The sequence below is a fragment of the Acanthaster planci genome, linkage group LG13, assembly GCF_054643075.1.
Source record: "Acanthaster planci isolate LZ-2023a linkage group LG13, COTS_SCS, whole genome shotgun sequence".
NCBI lineage: Eukaryota > Metazoa > Echinodermata > Asteroidea > Valvatida > Acanthasteridae > Acanthaster > Acanthaster planci.
The window spans coordinates 2,768,049-2,791,785 of NC_141789.1; the positions used below are offsets into that span (position 1 = coordinate 2,768,049).

At 44.5% G+C, this 23,737-nt stretch overlaps 2 protein-coding genes across 4 annotated transcripts in view; one reads left to right on the forward strand and one right to left on the reverse strand.

Annotated features, from left to right (window-relative positions):
• The window catches only part of LOC110977116 (uncharacterized), a 49,514-nt gene that overhangs the window by 11,662 nt on the left and 14,115 nt on the right, over nucleotides 1-23,737 (reverse strand). For all 3 annotated transcript variants that reach the window (XM_022230955.2, XM_087144938.1, XM_022230956.2), the window contains exon 3: nucleotides 5,375-5,538. In XM_022230955.2, coding sequence (XP_022086647.2) covers nucleotides 5,375-5,538 — 164 coding nt within the window. The remainder of the gene's footprint in view (nucleotides 1-5,374; nucleotides 5,539-23,737) is intronic.
• Nucleotides 816-3,569, forward strand: LOC110977117 (AP-5 complex subunit sigma-1-like). The gene has a single exon (XM_022230957.2). The coding sequence runs from the start codon at nucleotides 1,241-1,243 to the stop codon at nucleotides 1,871-1,873; it is 633 nt and encodes a 210-aa protein (XP_022086649.2). The 5' UTR covers nucleotides 816-1,240; the 3' UTR covers nucleotides 1,874-3,569.

Below are 23,737 nucleotides of genomic sequence, written 5' to 3' on the forward strand. Positions count from 1 at the left end.
CGTACTGATGCACCAGTGATACATGTATGGTGATTGGTTAGGCCATGGTTAGGCTAGGCCTACACCGCACAGGTTTTACAATGACAGGAAAAAAGGTTAATGCCCTGTAATAGAAAGTGCCGGTTCTCACTGGTTGATTAAAAAAACATTGCTCATGTCATCGTTTTGTCGAGGCTCGCTGCGTCAAAGCAAAGCATAGGGAACATTCTGATGAAGTTATTTTTAAAAAAAACTGACTAAGGGAAAAGTAAGTTAAATGGCTTTGGGCCCTGGATGGAGCCTTGTTTTTGGTTACATAAACAGCAATTGGTCAGGACAGGCTTTGCTTTGGCCACATTTCCAGCTGTGGAAAGTCAGGAACTCTAAATTTTCGGTAAGAATCTCTGAGTTTGACGGCGATTTTACAATATTTTAGAGCTTTAAATAATGTTTTGAGGCCTAACGTAACTAAGATAGGTATTCATCTATCATTTGTAATGATTCGACCTGCATAAACGATAATTGCGATTCATTGGTAGACAATCACCTTGCGACAAATTGACGTTCTCGATGCGCGACGTACCGCAGGCCTACTTCCTTCGATTGTTTTTTTCCTGGTTGAGAGTCTAACGGAGAGTTCATTCTTCAGAGGGATTTTTATAAACACACTGAATGTCACAAAGTATTATTTCACTTATTCATGAGACATTCTCGGTGTGTTTTTGGCCAATTTTCCATACCGGGAGCGCCGCATCACAGAGACGATAAACTGCACTGGGCGCAGCATGCACGCGCACGCGCTTGTACTTTACTTGGCAAGTTTACAGAGCGCCCTCAAGAGTCAACATTTGTAAAACGCGGAAGATGGTGCCTCGCACAACATTTCGCTCTTTGGACCCGGTACGGTGTATGCAGCGCCAATCGTCCTCGCTGTTTGTGCGGTTCTGGGTACTGAGCATCAACCCCTTGTTGTTTGGCTTATTTGTACGATGTTAATGAGTTGCCTGGCTTTTATCATTGCTTATAGGTTCGTTAGTAAAGTTACTAGTAATGTCAGATTGTTTGAGCATGACGCGGCGAGATGAAATGTGACCTGCATCGTTACATCATGTCATATGTCGGCATATCATCCTGTTTACTGCCGGCGAAACGGTTGTTTATGACAAATTTGCTTTGCAGCTTCCATGTTTGAGCTAGTACTATCCTCAGCATCTGTTGACCACCACTGGCTAACCTGCCGACAGCCATAAACTGAGTGAAAATGGTGTATGCATTCATCATTCATACGCTGAACCCATCAGTAGAAGCTGAAGCCTGCCGTGTACTCTATGCTTGTACATTTGGCTCTGAAGACTCTCTGGATGACCCAGCAGAGCTGCCAGTCAGCAGCAACACGTCCGACCAGGTGATTGACCGGAGAACCTTCAAGAAAGAACAGCTGGCTCTCGTGGGCCGACAGGTCCAGTCAGAGTACTCGTTCCGAAGGTCAGCCTGCTCCAGGGACCAGTCAGAGCAGGTTGCCGGTGGGCTTTCCCTTGCGGTGTCCCTAGACGATGCCGGCCAATGGGATGTGGGATTTTTCCGGCTGCCTGCAGGCGACCCGTTCCGGATGGAAAAGGTAGTCGTCTGGCTGGGACTGGCAAACATTGGGCTCGCCCTGGTCTGCGAGAGGAGCGAGAACCGTCTCCTGGCAGAGAGCACACTCAAGCTGCTGTTGAGGTACCTCCAGGAACATGTGCAAGCAGCCACACAGCCGGCCGAATTGCTGACCAGAGGAGACCGCGTGGCAATCATCGTGCACCAGTTCCTCCCCAGCGGCCGGCTGGTGTTCATGAACTACGCTGTGATAAGACAACTGGAAAAGGACATGGAAAACTTGCTTCGTGGAAAGTGAATGGTGGAAAAGTCTACACTTCAACACAAACCCAGACTGCGTAATTCTCTCCCAGGCCTGCAGTTTTTCCTCAGATCAGCTGACCATTATAAAAATTTGATTTAAAAACACCATGCTAGGTCTAGAATGCCCTCCATTGTTACATCTGAATTCCAAGTTTCATGCCTGTTCACCCTCCTAGATCCTTCAGCATCCAACAGAATGTTTGGCAAGATTTTGCAGGAATTAGGGGTATAGAGCACCCAGCCACAGTTACTCTACATACATGACATAGGGCTTGATGCAGTGGCGTAGCTAGGATTTTACTGGGGGGGAGGGGTACAAAGGCACACCAGCATCTTAAAGGGGGCACCAGCTTTCAGTGGTGTGGTTTTTTGGGCAAGTTTTTGTCAGCCTTGTTCTATATCCATTCCTCTGTTTTTTGGGGGGGGGCCACCAGGAATTTATGGGGGGGCACGTGCCATGTGCCTCCATGGCTATGCCACTGGCCCCTTGACAGTTCAACTTCAAGTACAAAGAATGTTCCGTGGGTTTTCTGCACCGTGGAGGATGTTGAAGGACTGAGGAAAGTTTGGCACAGAGACAGATGTAGCAGACGTGAACCGCGTTGCCCAAGATTGTAACCAGGGTCTGAACTCGGTAGCAGTGTCTCTCAGCAAACTTATGCCTTGAGTGCAACTCATTTGGCAACCAGTCATTTGCAGTAGTCACCGCGTGGCATTTTGGGCTGGTGTTAACATTCTGCTTTTGTTTTTTTCATGAAGTAGCATTTCCATGCAATTGGCTTCGGATTTAACAACCCAAAACCTGGAAACTCAAAGATTTGTTCAGAGTCAAAAAATATTTGAAGGGGGGAAAAGTTGACATTGTGTTTTAGAAATCTCCAACAATTTCGTCCAAGTTTAAGTTTATTAGCAAGATATCATTATAATTATTGTTATGCACATGTATCATAATTCCTTTTGTTACGGGTGGGAGGAGTTGATGGCTAAGGATGTTGAGGGGATAGCTTGAGACATAGTGTATCAAGATTCAGTTGATCAGTAATTTAATATCCTTGCCCCATTGTGGATTTAAAGCTTCAAAATTGAATATTCTATCTCTACCATAAACCAAGATGATTGTCGAAATCAAGATATGTGTGCTTGACAAACGAAAATCCATGGAAATTTATAATTCTTTATAATTGCTAATAATGTATGGGGACTTTGGGTGTCATGCCGAGGGTGATTTCATGACACCTGATATTTTGAATTATCTTGTAACTTTTGTATCATGCTCAGTAGAATTTAATGCAAAACTTGACAAGCCAAGATATCATGTTTATCGCTTCAACAAGTAATGGTTAAATGTTGCAAAAATGGTATGTAGTTTCTCATTCCTTGTATTCATTTTGTGGTTAAATAACTATAACAAAAAGTCAAAAAGTATTTTTGTTAAGATCACCTGTCAGTTTTATGCCTTCTATCCAACCGTGTTTGCACTTGGTTTAGAATCCCTGTTAACCCACAGCCTGGTGCCAGGCTAGCTCGTTCCAGAATGTTACATGCACGTGTAGAATAAAAAGTCAATCTTCAGACCAAAATTGGAGTAGTAGAAAATGCCCTCGTACTTTTTCTCCTGTGAAATGGCAACTATGTTAAATTGTGTCTCGCCAATTAACAAAAGTGCGGCAGATGTACCTTCAAAAGAGAAATTACAAGCATCCTCGTCTCGCTGTTCGAATTTATCCCTTACCATGACAACTGCTTGCTCGACGCATCTCGTCTCCGAATGCGCCGCTCGATATTGCCCAACCTTCCTCTAACTATGCTGTCGGTACACAGCACACACAATGCTCCATAGGCACTCGGAGGACCTAAATAGCTCACTATACACAATTCAATTAACCCCCTGTGATAATTAAATCTGGTCCGGGCCCAGGCGCACAGTTTTCCCTCCGCAGGAACCCATTTCACACAATTACAGCGCCCTAACCTGGAACACACACACATTTTTAAAGTTCATTTGCCACCTGATTCTTGCTAGAAAAAGTGCGCCAAAAAGCTGACCACTGGTGTCTACTTTTCCGTGTGCGCTCTGCACTAGTGTTCTATGTTTTTTCCCGACAGGTACACTTGTTTTCTGTTTCTTTCTAAATAATGTGTTGAATGGTGAACTAAGAGTGGAAATTGTGCTCATGTACAAATAGGAAAAGCGCCCCCTCGTGCGTAAGGGCCTGTTCTCTTAACTGAACCCACTCGTTACGCACGATGTGTGTACATTAATAATTACGTGCACGTCAATAATAGATGACGTAAAATCATTGGGAAAGAGGTAAACTAAATTGGTGTTTTACACTACTATTGAGATAATTATAAATGTTAAAAGCCAAGCTGCCGTGGAGGAAAACTCCTTAGGCATTTTAAAGCAAAAATCACTGCAACGATTAAGCAGAGAGACGACCATTAACAACGAAAATGATTCGGGCAAATCAGAAAATTCCAGCAAGATATAAGTTTAGAGTGCAAAGGATTGCTGCCGTGTAATGTGGACATAAAAACGGTCTTGAAAATATCGTATGACTGTGCTTTGCCGCGCATGCTGTATGCAGGGTCGGAACCGTTCTGTCGGATCATTTTACACTAGAGTGGCAGGTTTACATGCAGTATTCCTCAGTCTGTTTCTAGTACGATTCCTCTTTTTTTTTATCATGGTTGGAGTTCATCAGAGCGTCCGTCAATAGGCTCGATGGCGAAAGCTCACCGATGTGTGCTCTCTGGTCCAATATTAACCAGGCCTAGCCAGACAAGGGCCCGGTCCGTTCCTCCTCGATTACACGGCTGGGCGACGGGATGCGTAGATTCCGGGCCGGTAGACGTATAAGGCATAGACCTGGGAACTTCTGTGGCGACAGTCGTCGTCTACTTAGGGCTCTCTTTAAAGTTAGGAAGGAGGATTAGTCCCCTGTCGAATCGCATCCAGAAGCTGGAAAACACTACACATTTTGTACCTGACTCCCTGGATATACCTCGATGCTTGGGTATCTGTCATGAGCGGCCGGAGCGCGCACTTGCTGAAAATCTCAAAAATAATCCATCGTCCATAGACTAGACTAGAGATCAGTTTAATTTCTGCTTGAATCTACTGCTATCTGAAGTATTTTTGTTTAATTTTGAGTATGAGTTTTAGACTGCGTAAAGTTTTCCATAGCCGGAGCATGAAAAGAATTTTTATCTTTGTAGAATTCAAAATTATTGCTTAATTTTAAACCTTTGAGCAGATAAGGGCCTTTGGCCACGTTCTGTCTCATAAAATACCGTAACCACTGTAACAAGAACATGACAAACTTGGGGCAAATTTTACTTTTTGTCCTTGAGTGCGCTTTTCAGTTTCTTGTGACTTCTTTTATGTAAATTCGTCAAATCTTTCTGTAAAAACTGCTTAGCAGAGTTGGCTTCTGTGACCAAAAGTGGATTTTGACCTACATTTTCTTTTTTCATCTTTGGTTACAACACCTACCTCAAGCGCTAGCTGGACCTCCGACCGGTCGCAGAAGTCCTTGCACACGGCTTCCGTCAGGGTCTCCCGTTTAGCCGGGATGGGCTTGAGGGGGTCCCGGCCGGCCGGCGTCTGAGACCCGCTCAGCTCGGCCTCGTCTTGGGTAGCCGACGAAAAACCTGCAACTAGGGGAAAATAAACTTTCATTTAAAAGTATAGGCCGTATCACTTGATGCCCTCCTTTGATATCGAGAAAACTGCCAAAAGGGGGTCTGGAAGTGAATAGGTAAGAATCTCAAATTCCCATGGGGGGCTAACTCCCATCGAGCATCATCCAACTGACTAAATTAGTTCAAACCTTTTGATGTAATGGATTTTATGAGTCGCTTTACCAAAGAATGGGATTTCTATCTAAAAGAAAAGCTTCATCGAGTAACAGAAGAAAAATGAGAATTTAATACATATAAGTGAAATCTTATTCTCTATTTTTAACGACATATCCCTCTTCCACCGCACGACAGAATTTAATTAACTCTAAGGGCAATTAAAATGACGATTGTTAGCCTTTTTCATCACGCAAAACCATTCCGTCCCTCCTTTTTTACACTTTTATTGACCTATCAGGCATAGTGCATGTTCTTCCCGCTTTTTTTTTTTCATATTTGCCTCGGTCCCCGCTGCACTTGCCGAAAGGCTTGTATTTGCCAAGATCGGGCATTGGGTTCTGTACTCAGCGTGTTTGCCGTAGAGCCTGGTGCGGCTATTTGCATAACATGGCGTCGCCAGTTAGTCTAGCTTTGCACAGCTAAATTACCAAGTTACATCAGCGTTAATTAATCGTGCCGGGGATAGGCCTACCTGTATATATACGCTATTTCCTTAAGAAACGTAAGTGATATTTTATCAAGTAACGGATACAAAGGTTCTCTTTGGTATAGGACTACAAATATACATATTTCTTTCAGTTTGCAATAAGGAACCACTTTAAGGAGAGCCGGACATCGTCTGAATTTGCTGTCGATGTTATTTCATCTGTGAGACAAAACAAATTCTGCGCCCGTCTCCGCCGTGTGCACTTTGAAACATATAATGTTACTCATGAAAGCAAATCCCTCGAGGTTTTGTAAAGAGTGGGTGTAAGAAAGATGTGTATCCGTTTAAATGGTCCCCAGCAGGTAAATGCAAACAAATTGCTCTGTCTTGGTTACTTTTGGCGACCGAGATGCACCTTAGCTTAAAGAAAGCTGGAGTTTATAATAGGCCTATACAGGGAAATAAGTTATGTTTGGTAATAGCATTCAGGTACGTTTTCTTGCGAGAAAAGGCCATATTTTCTCAATGGAGTATCTTCAGAAGTGACAAATCATCTGCAATGTTTATAGAGGCATCAGCATTTCACAATATCCTAGCCTTTTGCATGCGACGAGGGTGTGACCAGACTGAACACTCAGAGCATCGTTATACGCTTGCATATTGGATCTGCCTCCTTGTAAAGCGGTGTCCAGATTTACTAGGATACCGCTCACGGGAACACACAAGTCTATGAGAAATCGCTTTAGCCGCTCGTTAACGGCTCTCGTTGGCGTTTCTGTTACCTCTGGCCATATCCAAGCAATCAGAGCACACCCGTACACCTTTGCTTCACGACTGTAATTGTTTCAGGAAGCTATTGTAACCGACATGCAAAAAGCTTATTGTCACTGTATTCACGCTTCACAAACAAAACACCCAGCTTGCTTCGAACTGTGACGTCAGAGATCGGGTAACGTTTTGATGATATACGCCCCCGTGCGTCCAAAGAAAAGAATCCCGCATTAACCCACTATTTGATGAAACTTACATCATGGAGACTTCTGCCACCTTCATAATAAAGGCAGTCAAGAATTGTGAACAAAGTGATGATTCTACAGGGCAGAAAAACCGCCAGAAAGCTGTCGTTTCTTGCAACAGATAACGGACAGAAACGATGTCAAGACCCCCAGCTGTATAAGACTTTTCGCAATAAAACTGTCAAGCAAATTAAGGGGGCAAACCGATGGAAATAATACCGCCCTCCTCCCTCATATCACAGTACAACCCCAGAGGGACCATCGTTCACCAACACACCAACGAGTTTACACTGGCCGGCAAAAAAAAGTCCGCCAAAGAAAACACGCCGGTGGAGCATTCCAACGCTGACGCGGAAACCCGGGCCCTTCCGACAATCAAGACGTCGGGCCTCGGTATCAAAATTAATATCAACGGGGAAGGACGCTCCGGGCAACCCGTTAGAATCCCGTATAGCGCGGCGGCTCCCCGCCCGATACCATCTATGAGTTTAATAACACCAGATTAAGAACCAATTGTAATTGAAAAAAAAGGTGACCTATTTTCACACCTTTGTGTTCACGGAGGGGAAGAGCTTTTCACTTCTCGGAGTGGGGGGTTCTTTCTTCTTCTTTTGGATTTTATTTTTACAGCCGAGACACGTCCAGACGAGAATGTGACGATCTCGAAATGAGCTTTGAAGATTCCTTGCACTTTAGGATTATGAGATTTTGTTTGTCAATCAAAATTGCATTCTATTTTGTTTCCAATTAGGACTATTATTACTTTCGAGTTGGAGAAAACTCCGTTTCCACACCACTTCAGAAGGGAGCTGTCGGTAGTCTATGGAGGGTCGGTGGGTCGGGATGAGTAGCCATAATACGCCATCATACTAAGCAGAGAGCACAAACTGTCAAGTCACTTTGTTGGCGGCTATCATACGCGCGAATTGAAATGCACACGGCAGGCAAGTGGACAACTGACGTGCATTGAGCAAATTATACGTTTTCGCTAAGGTGTTTCCAAAGATGGGATTTTGCGTCATGGTATGGTTTTCCAATGATACCGAACTGCCCATCTGCAATTTATCTGATGCGATTTCGAATCACGAAAAGATATATGTAGCTGTACCGATAAATATTATCACATTGAACATGCCTAATCTTTATCTTTGTATACAAGTCGATTTTTTTCTCTAGAAGTCCCAAACACTGACCGAAATGGTGACCACAATGGTGTGTACCGAAAATGCATACTTGTAACTTTGTATAAGTGAGAATCATTTCTGGCCCCAGATTAGAGTCGTATTTCAAACTGTATTTCTCTAATTAAAATTCCAAGTGACATGAATGTCTTCTGACACGTTTTTATTATAAAAACAAGGTGCTACAAGGTCTTTTCGAGATGTTTTCTTATCCCAATCCTTCTTAATGCCTTGCCCCAGGACCAGCTTACGGACGGTGCGGTTTCAATCTCATATGAAGTCACACCACCAAACAATGATGGCTTTTTTCAAATGTCAATACAAATTAGTCAAGAAATGGAGTTGCCCGGGGCTAACATTTAAGGGGGCGGGTAAAGGGATTTGTTGGGGGACGATGAGTAAGAAGGATGGTAATGATGCTTTTGTGGGCCCTGAGTTAGCCAAAATAATTTTGTATAAGAGGAGCATGAGGTAACTTATTCATGACGGAGCTGTGTAAGATACGCACTGTGAGCACCAGGCCTACACCAATAACGTCTCGTGATAGACACCAGAAAGCACAATGTTTGCAGTAAATTTGCAATTTCCAGGGCTCTGGTTGCTAGGCAACAGAACTATCAACTATCCTGGTGAATTCAGATGAGGCATTCTCGATAACATAAACAAGGCCAAGAAAGAGTTGCTCATTACCATAGCAACCTCGCGTCCCCCAGTTGTTTCCCACCCTAACTTCGTCAGCCGCGGGTTCTAGCACGAACGGACCGGGCTGCTGTGAAGGGCAGGAGCGAAGCGGATACAGCAAAAGGCCCATCAGGTCACCCACCGCTGTGTCACCCGGCGATGAAAGGCTCCTTGCCAACCAAGTCAGCGAGGGGGGTAACCCGTCGCGGTCCCGCCGGGTTGCCCTCCGGGGGGCCCCGCATTGTTTCCCCCTGTTGATCTACTACTCGAGGTGTCGCCACCGAGTCCCGTACAACCTCGTTGACACCTGGCCGGCGGGCGTTCTCCCAATACGCCAACGGCTTCAACCCTCGTTGTCAACTCTTGCAACTCTGAATGAGGTCCCGCATAATTTTTTTTGAAGGAGTTGTCTCCACATTATTGAAATGCATCGCGCGAAAGAAATAAAATGGTAGCTGCCAGTCAAATGACTCTTCTGCAGTGTAGAAATGATCATTAAAAAAATAGAAGACTAAAAATTCCAAGCGCCCGTATCAGTTCTCAATCTGACATTTGAAAAGAAGCGATCATGTGAAGCATGTGTCATGCGCAGTCAGTGACTATTTACAGTGTGAAACGAGAATTTAACCCCAACATCAACAAACGAATTAACGTCTATTAGCTGACTTATTTGCTCGCCGCTAATTTGTTGAAGGTGCCAGGCTTCGAAATGTGTTTATGTCTACATGACTTGTATCTATACGCGCAAGATGTCTGTTTGTATACACACCTCCTCGACGCTGTTTAAATGTGGTCATGCGTTCGATCGGCCGGCCGCTCATTTATTGCCCGTGATATTACCATGGCAACGGGTTGACATGAATGCTTCAGTCAGGAATGGAGTCTGTTGATAGAGAGGCGTCTGGATTTCGCGCTCAAATTGAGACGTTTAAAAGCCTCCCCAACACCCTGAAGTGCACGCCTAATTGTAAGACAAAGCGACACGTCAAATTGGCACATTTTTCCTTCCAATATGTCGTATTATAAAACCTCAACCGTCTTCTGGTGTTGTCTTCTTCTTCGTCGTCGTCGTCGTTTTCTTCTTCCGAGGGAGCACAGCACCAGTAAATTGAACTTAAGTGCCGTTCATTAACGGTCTGCTGGCACCCGCCTCAGCGTCCAGCAAGTGCCCAATTCTGGATCAAATGGCGCATGCCCAATTAAAGTTCTCCACTTGAAGTTTGGCGCGAGTCGTGCCAGCACTGAATAAGATTTGGTTTCTGGGAATCTTTTGTCCTGGGTTTCTCATAGCAAAACCAGATGACGATCACCAAGTGGATGTCTTTATTGTTGGTCACTGGGCGAACTGAAACATTACTCCAGATAAAGCATGCAAGTCACGCTATACGAGCAAAACCGCTGTACTACCAGGTTTTTCATGCAGTGCGTGCATTTTGGAATCTGGTAAAATAAAACATGCACGAATAACTAAATCCTTTATAATTCTTAGCCGAAAAAAAGCCTTTGCAGCCCAGAATTGATAGTGAAATTGCAAGGATAATGCGATTTGGGATATAGAAAATATAGTAGCACATTATGAACAAATGAACTATATAGAGCAACGGAGTCACTTACACGTATATCCATAAATATCGCATATCTCGGGTTAGCTCTAAACTATGAAAATGTCAGTATTAGACCATTTACTGCATACACGAGTCACCCTGAATGAAACTGTGGTTACCCACAGCGTCTACTATATGTTGGTCAAGGTATTTTAACTGGTTCTCGCTCGATACAATAAACTTGAGGTTGGGGCGCAATTTAATGAAAAAAGGGTAGAACGCATAAAGAAGTTGCGTAAAATGTTTGCGAAGTTATTTAGCAGACAGGCTTGGGTATGAAACTGTACACGTTTGATCGACTTGGGAGAATCGTTCTAACCAGGGATGTACGCAGATGATATGTTGATAGTTTTTACAAACGCTGAAAAAAAATATCCTAATGGGTGGTAATACTACCCTTTCAAGTTCAAAGCGGAATGAGGCTCATCTTAATGAAGTCATCTTATGCTTTGGAAATAAAAACAGATTGCGAGGGGTATATGAAAGACCCATCAGTGACGCTATTCATATCGATGTTATCCCGTTGTGATAATCTGTTTAGAATTGTTTCCTTCTTAGAAACACCAAGAGCTGGAGCAGCAACACCAACCATGTTGGGGGTGTTGCCCTCAGCCCACAACGGGAGTATACTATCAGGCCAACACCGGGGTTGCCGAGGGTAACGGACGAAATCCCGGGTACCTCTTATCAAGGGTGTTATCTCCTGCCCGAAAAAAACCGTCGATGTTTTTGGGGGACTGATCGAGTGGAGGTCAGGAAGGGCCTCACCTACACCCATTGTGGCCCGTGTCAGGACAAAAGAGCGGGCATCGCCGCCGAACTATCTTATCGGTCAGGATTAGGTTTTAAACGTCGCTACGACAGGACCGGGTACTTGGCCCGGCTAATGATTGGCAGGTGTGATGGACAAACCGAGACGGAAGGGGGGTCTTGATGAGACAAGAAAAAACGGGAAGCACCGGCGCCAATTCTCACCCTAAACTTCCTGTACAAAAATTCCGGCTCTCATGTGCTTGCTGGCTTTCATTCTTAAAAGAAGAATAATAGATTACCACTGTTCGTTAATCAAACACTTTAAAACGCATGTATCGAGAGGAATGCTTGATAAAATCCCCCCAAATCAATCAGAGATCCATCCTTAAAATCGTCACTAGCTGAAACAGATCTCGAAAAAAGCCATTCTGAAAATGCATCTTTCTTTAGTAAAAGTTCAGAAACATGCGGATTGCTTCGACAGGAAAATTAAGTACCCCCTCCGAGTTGCAAATCAAAGTTGCAAAGAAAAACCCATAATGCGCGGAAGATGTGCTGCCATGTACCGGTATTCGAACTGAAAATCCCCGTCAGTGACGTTTGTCGTAACTTGATTTTATTTACCCATATCTTCATGCAGCCGCAAATTGCCACATGTCAATGGGTTATATTCTTGTTTGGAACAGTCATCTAAGAGAAGGACTGGTTATGATACAAAGGGAATCGTCTTTCGAGTACAAAGCACATGCAGACGACCCTGCCGATCAGGCAAATAGCCGTTTGGAGAGATGGCAATAACAGACGGGCGAAATTAAGTTGTACTGAATAAATCAGCTCTGTTGGGGTCTTTAATGCGATCAATATTTATTTCCATTTTTGTTTCTTCTCGCGAGAAGGGGGAAGACCACCTGTGCAAGCAGAACAGTACAACGACCAGGTCTGCAAACACAGCGGTGCCGTGGGTAATCACACACGGGACGGACGGAGCGCTGGCGACCCGACTGACTTCTCCTGCAATCGCGCGGTAATTTCTCCTCGGCGGAATGGGAAAAAAAATTGCCATACTCGCTGTGTGCAGTTTGTTACGCGCTGTATACGGGCATGGTTGTCGTTACATCAGTAATAATATCCAAAGTGCCATTGTTGTTTCTATTAATATGGGCATGTTTGTGTTGGCCGGACGGTATGTCCACAACCAGTCTATACGGGGGCTGTCAGTTTGCACGAGTGGAGACAGTGACAGGCAATTGGACACGGGGTGGCCTACGATTCTCTGGGGGGCCGCGCCGCATTGTATAACTCCGCGCCACCTCGGCTTGGATGTGGTCTGTATACTCCGCAGTCAACCCCGTCCGGGCTCGCTGGTTGAGAGAGGCCTACGGTGACTCTGGCGATTTTTTTTTTTGGCCTGCGTTTATTTGGAGAAGGTTTCGGCCTGAACGGGGCGACGAGGGAAGAGCTGTTCAAACGATCGATGTCGGCGACGGTGTTGCCGCAGTTGGGCAGAATCCATACAGCACGCCTGCTGACAACGCGCTATGCACTCCGATACAACGCGCCTGCCGTGATTAAACCAAATAAAACATCCGCCGGTGACCTCAGAGCGGGTCACGAGTTGATTGATCGCTCAAAGTGAGGCAATCTCAGATTTTACCTGCGACTGGAGTAACCCCCAAACATGCATGATGCATGCCATTGATAGCCCAACAGAACTCTCCAACCATTGAAAAGCTTTTATACGGTAAAAAGCTACATATTATGCTCTGTTCTACTTTCTTGAGGAAGGGAAAATTCCACAAAATCGGGAAATCGCCACGACATTACCATAAATCAAGCTCGAGCAGGCATTGCAGGTAGCATCGTCATTAAAATAGCTAGCATCTGTACACTCACTATTTAAGCCTATAGTGTACGACTGATCCTAATTAACCCTCTAAAAATATAACATAATATACACCCTTGGTGTTACCGTTTATTTTAGCCGCAATTCCATTTTCTTAACTTGTGGCAATCACTAAGTCATAAAATATCATCAAAAATCTATATAAGGAAACTGACTAAGTGTTTACATCATGAGTTATAAAGAAATTGACTTGGAGTGGGATTTGAACCTGCGACCTCCGGAATACCGTACCGGTATACCAACTGAGCTGACCAGCCCTATGTTGGGGCCCTGCCCATTTGTCAATATCTTTGTTCAGGGGCTGGATAGCTCAGTTGGTAGAGCACTGGTGCGGTATTCCGGAGATCGCAGGTTCGAATCCCGCTCCGGTCAATTTATTTATATATAAGTCATAAATACATAGAATTTCACTCATGGTATTCACAGACATCAAAATTCGTCTGCTAACAAAGGAAGTATGCGATAGGTCTCTAACCCATATACACGCATTAGTCTGCGCAAACCCCTTTCACAGTTGTAATGTGTCGCTACAGTCGAATACGGGCGATTCACAATAGTGCGCCTCAAACATCTGTCGATCCTTTCCAAAAGTGCATTTCGGTCGACAGATTTCGCGCATCGCGATTGGCCAGCGCTTTGAAAACTCTTGGAGGCGCACCACTGTGAATCGCCCGTATTTGTCACAAACTGCTCTTTGGAATTATACCCTTTGTCATCAAAATAACCTCAACTGCACATCAGACTTCAAAACAGTTTAAGGTGATTAGTTATACTTCAGGTGCATATTAGTGCAGGTCTGTTTTGCGTAGAAGGCTGTAGATGTTGCCTCTTGTATCAAGCCCATTAGCAGAAAGAGTGTCTCTGAAATCGTTGTGGTCGCCATCGAACTGTGAATTTTGCCATTCACGAAAACCCCTCTTTGCGTTAGTGGTTCCCAAAACTTGCCAAACGGAAGCAGGGGAAAGATATACGGACCTCCCTCCGGAATACCAGCGTAACCGCTCAGCGGCTCCGGTGCTTGAGCGAGTCGGAGGGAGGCGACGAGGGGCGACCGGCTGCCTCTCTTCCCACAGCCAAGCCCCTACTCCACGCCGGTCCGCGGTCCGTAGATACCCCCTGCACGTGCTTGTTCCCATAACTCGACCCTCTTTAACGACTGGGATGATATCGGGATAGTACTTTGTCCTTTGGCTAAATGGAACTCGAATGGTTGCGCCACGCGGGCTAAAACTACATGTATTTAAAAGCGCTTGTGCTCAAGCCTCTAGTAACTCCAGACACGAAGTAGTCCCGTCTGTAAACGATGTTTAGATGCACAGTCAATTAAATTGAAATGTATCTTTGATAAGCCAGGCGATACGCACATTTCTAAAACCCGTTTGCTTCGAACCAGTGAAAGCCTTCTAAAATAATCAAAGTTCGAGCAAAAGCAGTTTCCACTCCTGCATATCTAACTCATTCAAATAATACTCCTAAAGGAGGTTGAGATTACTCACAAACTATTCGGCATGGTTGTCAATCAATGTCAAACTATTATCGTCCAAAAATTCATCTCGACACAAGAAAGATAAACTGCACAAACTCATACTGGAGAGTTACTTTTCCTATGCCGAGAAAATTTACAGTAATAACACATCTTCACCAGGTTGGAAATGTTTTGCCTTTTTGAAGCTTTCATAATACTATCTGATTCGATCTTATATCAGCCTTATTTTTTTGCTAGGGAGTTTTTTCTTTCTTTCTTTCTTTTTTCTTGTTTGTTTGTTTGTTGGTTTGTTTGTTGTTTTTTCATATTCACCTCAAGTTCAAATCGACATTCTTACAAAAACAAGGTATGACGAAACGACAGAACCACACAGTTTCAAATTTCATTGAATCACACGCCTGGGAGACATTCATGACGCCAAAACACTGTTTGGCGCTCTGCACAATTCAGCTGTTTTCACTTTCAAAGATGCACCCTTCTCGACCACAGAAGCGGCGGTACAACGACCGACCAAGACCGCCTGCTGTCGCCAGTCACAACCGGCCCGTTGGCGCACGGAGGCAATCGATACCCTGTGCATATACATGTATGGGAGAAGTACGTTGGACCGCGGGAGTTGCCCCAGCGCACCAGTAGGGCGAGCATTCGAGCCGGCCGACATCTGGACACTACCGACCGGGGGCCAACTTCTGTTCTCAAGTGCCGTCGTTCGCACGCTCCTTGTTGATCGGGCGCTGGATTATTTATTTACGAAGCATTTAATGATTGCTTGTGTATCTCTTTTGCTAAATTTTGGAACCGTAACGAAGAATGGCTGTTTCCTCGAACAGTTTGTGTTTGAAACAACGTAATACGTCTCCCTGTAACAATCTCCTAATGCTCTCGTCCTCCTCCTGAAGATGCATTTACTCTTTTATTTTAAAAAATTCATCAGATACAGGTGATTTGAAATGCCCCCAAATCCAGTAGGCTCCAGCGGGGAGCCAGACCTCACTCTACCCATGCACAGTTGCTCCGATCATCCTTTTGGCATTTTGGTAACGATCAATGGCAATGCACTAGTCTGAATTGCACCGCGTGTCCGTCTTGTGTTTTGATGGCGAGGTTCTGGTACGTGGCCAGACTGCCTGCTCCTTTTTTCTTTTTGTCGTGTCCTAAACGGGTTTCCAGAGCTACGGCTTCGTCTTTTGTCAGCGGGTCCCCGCGTTTTTCCAATGGGGCAGGGACCTAGGCCTAGCTCTAGACAATGGACTCCGATGCAGCCTTTTTGCTGCAGGTCACTGACTATGGGATAGCATCCAAGGGTTCGCTACCGGGAACATTCAACTGTACGGGAAGAAGCCAAGGTGGCAGACTTCAGTAGAAAAGGTCTATGCGTTTACAGCTCCGGGATTAGAGATAAAGCGAACTTGCAAACGGATTCAACCTGAACTTTACAAAAAGGCATATTTTTTATTTTAAAAAGGCACACGAAGTCTACATGTTCTAAAAGCATGACGCATAAAGAAAGTTTTTGAACCATGCTAGTAGAATGGTTCTTCATCATGATAATTAAAAAGAACAAACTTTCGATTGAGACCAGACAAAAATGGCTTTAGATTTGCTCTCAAACTTTACTGTTTTCTGTTATTTTGATACTTGAAGTCTAGTCGGGCGTCATGCCCCGCTCTCTTTGGTAAAACAAACTTTCAGTATCCTAATTATTGAAAGGGTTTAGTGTCGAACACGTGGCCGAGGGAAAAAAATGTTAGAACTTGCGACTTTGGGGAGCGCAGCGCCATCCATCACGTGAAGGGGTCTGTCTGCCGAACCCGACGCCTATCCATCACCGTGTGTTCCAAGGGCAGAAGCGCCCACTTCCGGATTGCCCAAATTGGCCTAATAATTCGCGCGGCTCTGGAGTGTTTCGTGTTCGGTCAGCACTTCGGGGTGCCACCTTCTTGTTGATTTCGTTTTGACCAAGGAGGCCCTCTCGAGACTAGCCGTTGAATGATAGAAAATAACACACCCCTCTCCCTTCTCCCCCCAACGAGTCCTCGAGTTGCGCACTCGTTTGTTATTGGTGTGCGAGCGCGCGCGCGCGCGGACCGAACCTGTAGTGACGGATTTCAGTGCAAACACCGTCGATTCACATCCCCTCTCTAGAGAGTGATGTATCGTTCCCCCCGACTCCCTCCCTGCTACTTCGCTCTGTGGTATAAGATAATTGGCTCTCTCCAGCACGGGACAAGCACCCACCAAGACAGCTAGGAGAGAGAGAAAAAAAAAACATTAAGGTGTCGCGATTGTTTGGCTGTGTCGAAACTAGCTGTGCACTGCTCCGCGCCAAGTTTTCCTGCACGAACGCCGCCAAAACGGAAGGCCATCCTCTCCGAGTTGCCTGTCAGATTTAATAAGAGAGAATGAAGTATGTCCATAAAACACTTCTGTCTTGTATTTCCAACGTGCCGAACATCTATCAAGGTGACGGAAATTCATGCTGGGGAATACAGTGAGAAACCACGCGAGGATAAAGACAGATTCCTTTGTCTTGGATGTTATGAGTCGCTCGGGACACACACACTCGGCTTGCTCCAACCCAACCCGCTGTTCCTTTCCAAATGTGCTCGTTTTCCCAAGCAGATAGGCCTAAGCTCATTTTCTTAGAAAAGCTAGTCTGTCAATATTCTGGACTTCTCTTCGTACAAGAGCTCCGCTCCGCAAACCTGTTGAAATCAAGCCAATATTTTACCCAAAGTTGGATTTCCCAAGTGTCTACCTTCCTAGGCAAATGTTTTACTCAAACTGTCACCATCATAACTGTAATAAAGGTCACTGAGATTATTTTTATACAAATCGTCAGTTGACACAATGATGATCGCCATTTTCACATTGTTTCATCATTGATAAACGCAGGCTGCATGACTACATGCAGTTTTATAAGTGAATAAAAAAGACAAGAGCAACAATTAGGCCTAAATTCCGCTGCAGTGAAAAACGGACATCTTGATCATTCTGCGCCTGTCTCACGAAGTGACAACTCGATGGCATGACACAGGCACGCGCGAGGTTGGGGGTCACATTCGTAGGGCAATCCAGCTTTTGCGCAAACCAGAATTTTCATATAGTCTTGGCGCTTACACCAGAAAGTATCAATAGCACACGAATCCCGCAGTGCACAATCGTGGCGAATCGAGGTAAACGCGGGAAAATACGCCAGTTTTTCTATCTGTTACACATGCATGCACTGCAATGTTGCCAGACAGTGCGAGTCAAAGACAGCCGGTCTGCCAAATGACTGGGAGGTGAAAGATGAAACATTTGCATCATTATAGTAGTACACAGTGGGTAATTTATCAGTGGAATGTAATTCTTATAAAGGTTCTGAAGCTGTCGTGCCAAATACAGGCTTTACATGGGGTGACTCAGCGCTCTTGTTTACGGCCCATTACAGACGGACCATGGTCGGAGCAACGAGCAGTGGACACCGACCAAGGGTTGGTGTCGTCCACTTGGACGGTCCAATGGACGATCAAACGCGCCGGTCTTATCTATGGGTCCTCGGGCACGAACACTAGGGGCACGTGAGGAGAAAAAAAGACAGACACTAGTCTTTCGTCTGTCCTTCAACTTAATGGCTGTTAATTGTGTGTAGCCTGACTGGCAGTTCGAGTTCATTGGTAAAGCTTTTTCCGTCTTCATGACTGGATGTTTCTTCGGGCGGCGATTATGCGCGTTTCTTATACGGGCCAATTAAAAACTGGATCCAGAATGGTCTCATTCAAGACTTTACAGTAGGGCCTAATGTTCAAGTATGAATGCATATACAAGAATTTTCGTCTCTTTTTACATTGTGAAATTTTTATTGTTTTAAGTTTCCTTAAATAGGAACTGAAGAAATAGCTTAAAGTTGCAGATACATATCTTACACAGCTTGCCGATTTTTTTCGCGAATAAGTTTGAATCACGCTGAGCATTGGACATCTCATTGACATAAAATTCCCACTTGTAAGTGAATTCACATATATTTTAGTAGACTGTCGGTGCAATCTTTGCCATTCTTAAATTCTCACGATCATTTGGGTCTCCAAATAAGCTTCAAAACATCACCTGTCGTTGCATGATTACTGTTTTGTCTGTCGTGCCCGATATGTAGGTCTGATATGTACATGGTTCTGTGACACATATTTGGGGGGGGTAGGGACTACTGACTGAATGCTAAATTCGCTGATTTATGGGCATTACATGTTATCATCATTCTCAATTTCTTTGTACGCTTTTTTTTTTCTTTTTTTTTTTTTGGCTCCATTTTTTCTTCTACTCTGCTTTATGATTCCGCCTTCTCTCCCTCTACCCGGCCGTCGCTGGCTAGTCGGAGGAAGGCGTTTAATGAGCTGACGCGAGCGACATCTTTAGCAATCAGAGACCGTAAGATCTTAAAAGCCCTCATTTCCTGGTGGGTCCTCGTCTTGTCTTCCATGCCTAATGTGTCGTGGAATCGCTAATGCGGGTGGAAGCAGCGCGCGGGGCCGCTAACGGAGCGAGCCCGGTATGAGAAGTGACAGGGCCCGGCGTGGCACGGCATCCATCTACGGTCGGGCAGATTAGACCGCGCCTGGGCCCCGGCACAACATCACAGATCGTTAGGGGGTTCCGCAGCGGGAACTATAACGACGCAGCGCGCGGCACGGTCCAGAGCGGAGGACAGAGAACGACAGAAGAAAAAAAAAACAGACAACTTGCGAGGAGGGAGAATTGATCACCGCTTTACAATATTCGCCCGTCCATTACATGTATTTATCCATAATCACATTTCCTTTAAGAGGTCTCGGGAGCATTTTCTCTTGATCATCCCTGACGATGGCGAGATCATCAGGCCGCGGCGCGATGGAACTGTGGCGCAAAATAAAATGGCCGTTAATGAATCAACGGACGGGGCGATTGCCGACTCCACTCCGACGACTCGAATAACGGCTAAATATTTAGAAAGCAAGCGCCCGAGCACAGCCTTTTCGGCCTGTTTGTTTTGTTCATGTAGTTTGTTGCTGCTATACAAACTCGCCTTTTTTTGGAAAGAAAAATGTGGTATCACATGTTCCTTTCGTAATCGACATTTTGGCCCAACCTCACTTGTAATTTTAACCCTTTTGTGACAGCAACCTTATCACTGCGAGAATTCGCAGATAATAATCTGGAGTCAAACAAGGCAACATTAATTTTTATCGAGCGCGTGTGGGGTAACATTCAAGGCAATGTCAGCTTCATCAGGCATCCGGTGTGTTCTTTCTGTCTTTCAAAATATAAGCTTCGATTAAAACAGGCCTCATCCTTTGAGGGGCCATCCGCACATTTCCCAGTTTCTGCATTCAACAAGTTCACTGCGAGTTGCATATCGTATCGGGGACATTTGTGTTTAATACAGACACTTAGAATAGGTGCACAAATACAGGCTCAAGTAATGCAATTACTTATTTCAGAGCACTGATTTTATATTATATTCTTGTCAATATTCTTATCACGGTGCTAGGCAGCCCTTCCATATTTCTCAAGTATTGCCTGTTTGGACACGGTAGGACGACAGCATATATGACGAGCAACAAATAAGGAACGCTTTCAATTTGGACAATAATTATAGCAAACTCTACACCAGTTCTCATTTTTAAAATGAAACAATTTCGAAAAAATCGATTATTCTGCTTTTGAAACCTCCTTGATCGGCTCAAACCAGTTCAACGTGTTCTTGTTCAAATTTGTTTGTCTGCTTCAGTTATCTCTGTATTAGACGACTGATTCTGTAATTGATACGTTTTCTGTTAAATAAACGCCACGTTATTTTGTAATGAAGTGAGGCTAATAACGGATACTCTGGCAATTTTAAGGATAGTCTCTAATTATCGACTTTATAATATAATGTCTACAAACTGTTATAAATAAATGAAAATAGAAATACAATTAATTTAGCACACCACATTTCCACTGATCAATTCGTTGACTGGGAAGTTAGAAGTTGAATTTCTTGCTTATAAATATTCATGTTTTCAGATTGATTTTAGGTTTTCTAGGGAACGCAGTGAAATTCTGAATTGGTAAAAGTCTGTACACTCGACATGACTTCTGGAGGAAAGAACCCCGTCAAATTGTCAGGATACATTTTCTACAAAGTTGATATTTTTGAAACTACCCAGTGCACTCCGGTTATTTTTAAATTCAAATCCCTCTTCGTTTTTCAAAGAAACGTATGCTTGCGGTGTAAAGGGCCGACTTTCCAGTCCACGTGGACGTTATAGTGTAACCACGTTTCCAGGCCATTCGACGCATACTACTACCAGCCGAGACTGAAGAGGGCTTTGAGCAGGAGGTTGATTTTGGTGTCACCTGTGCGCTCGATTCCAAAATACGTATCCAAGTGCGTGCATAAATGAACAGTCAATAACAGACGTGCGGGCAAGTGCAGTTTACCCGCGCCATGCTTACTTCCATTTTCCCCTTAAACGAAAACCATTCACCAGAAACTGCCATCGTGCCGGTTCAATATTTTGTTTGTGCAAGCACTCCAGACGGGAAAAAAATCCCGCTGTGCATTTTGACACCTCAGGATGGACAGATGTCAATTTTCCCCTGTTCGATCCGTAGTTTCAATGTGACACCTCGGCAGCTTTGGACGGTCTCAGTGCGTCAGCTTTGGACGGTCTCAGTGCGTGTTAGTTGCACTTTCTCTGTAACGAGACAGTGCGCTCCGCGTGGTTTAAACCCACAAAAAAGTGTAATGAATGTGTCCATACTCTTATCACAATCGGGAAAGAAGTGTGATGTTTTGGAGAATTAACTTCAAACACTCTGTTAAATCATGTAACCAGTGGCGCAGCAACAGGGGGCACAGTGGCACGTGACCCCCACAGAAAGTGTGCACCCCCCCTCTGGGTGCCTCCGTTTGAAATCTAGAAATGTTCACAGCGTGTACACGTCTCGGTGAATTTGCTTTCACAAAAACAATTGCTTGCATCCCCCGGGTGTCCCCTCAGATATATCACCCTTCCATGCCTTGTTGCACCACTGCATGTAACAAGTTTCCCCGGAGTAACAGTTCGGTCAAGGATGAAAAGGGAAATTGTTGAAATTGAATAAGCTCATATTTTTTTGCATTTGAAACTACATTTGATATTTTGGCCGCGTGCCAATGGCATGCCCTAATGCTGGGTCTAGGACTTCGCCAGCTGCGTATAATGCGGGTGCTTGCTAGCAATCTTAGCCATAGCTCGGACATGGGGGCCTACACTTTGCTTTGCACGGAAAGGGCCTTGCTTAGTTGCAGTATGGTACCAGCCGAAACACCACTCTACCCTTCTTTTGACAGACTTCCGGTTTGTTGCTCAGCCGGAGAGAAAAGAATGCTAATGGTGGCTCTGTGAAACCGACGCCGGATCTGTGGATTAAACAACGTTCTTCAAAGGACGTCTTTGTTCTATCACTTGGATTTTCTTTAAAATTGACTTGTTTGCATCAACGCGCCGAAAACCGACTTCGCTTTTGCTTTTTCAATATAAGATACGCTCATCATAAAAAGGGATATTTTTGTTGTTCGAGCACACTTCGTCTTCAAAACTGGGTCACTCTTAGGGAAAGCGACTAAAAGGACACGGTGATAATGGTGTTGTGGATATGGCAAAATCTTCACCTAAACTGAAGCTGAGAATGCACGGCGGCTCGCGAAGAGAGGAAATATCGTAATATTGGCCGGTATTAGGCAGTCCCTCTTAAGGTCACGTAGGGAGCAGGGCTTTTAGCGCGTTAATGTTTCCCCCTCCGCCAACGGTTGCGGCGGCACTGTATCAAAGCGAGTGGAACCGATGTAGCCCCAGGGGACACTCGGGACGAATTCCCCGGTCAGACGCGATCGTCAGCCTCGCCGAGAATGGAGTACTTTGGGAACTTTGTGGAGGCTTTTATTTTTGCTTTATTATTACCATTAATTCCACCGGCGAACCGTCATACCACGATCTCTCTCTACTCTGTTTCTTTGAAATATCCTACGTTTAATGTAGAGACAGCAAACCACACGTGACATAATTGTACGGATGACATTTTGCGCCATGTAAATTCAAATACATCAGGCGCGGATCCAGGGGGGTTAGGGGGTCGATCCCCTCCCCTCGCTCGAAAAAAAAAGAAAGAAAGAAAACTAAAAGAACAAATGCGGAAAAAATAATAACAATAACCAAAGTAAGTGCACTAATACCATTGTAAACAATGTTTGCCATGTAATGTTTAATTATCGTTCCGTTCGTCTGCAAAAATGAGTCATTATAAACAAAATCTCAAGCCTGAATCCCCCTCCGGAAAAATTCCCCGGGTCCGCCCCTGTACACATACTGCGGTTGGCCCTCTGCACTCATATATTGCCGGAAAATGAATTCACAATGGTGCAAACGTCCTCAAAATGGTAAGCCATACACAAACCCCACGACTTCACGCTTAAAATTACATAAGGCTCATGTCAGTATATAGCTATACATTCTTTTTGTTCCTGCAGGCTTATTGGATTTTTTGTCTCATACAGATACGAATAATATCGTTCTTCAAGATGTTTTTTTTTTGACAGTCAAAAGGGAACTCAGTATATAGACGTCGTGTTTACACATATCGGGAAAAGAAGATTTAATAAGAACTGCACTTAAGGTATCGACGACATCGTAGATTTGGGTTAATTATGTCAAAGTTCTAAGTCTATTGGCTCAAACAAAGGACGTGAGATTTATAAAGGAGGTTTGACAACAGAATGTTTACCCTCAACTCCATAAAGCGCGGCTACACCTGTGGATGACTTTGTCGATAGATTAATATAAGAACGATTAGTATTTGGTTTTGATTGTCAACAAGTCAGCGGGAGAACAGTCGCCCCGTGTTGTCATTACTGCCACTTTGGGCGGCCACTGATTTAGAGGGCTCAATCGACATTTTTTTGTCCGTC

Bases quoted from the DNA above. Each gene is read 5' to 3' on its own strand.
- LOC110977117 (XM_022230957.2), top strand. From the start codon at position 1,241: ATGGTGTATGCATTCATCATTCATACGCTGAACCCATCAGTAGAAGCT.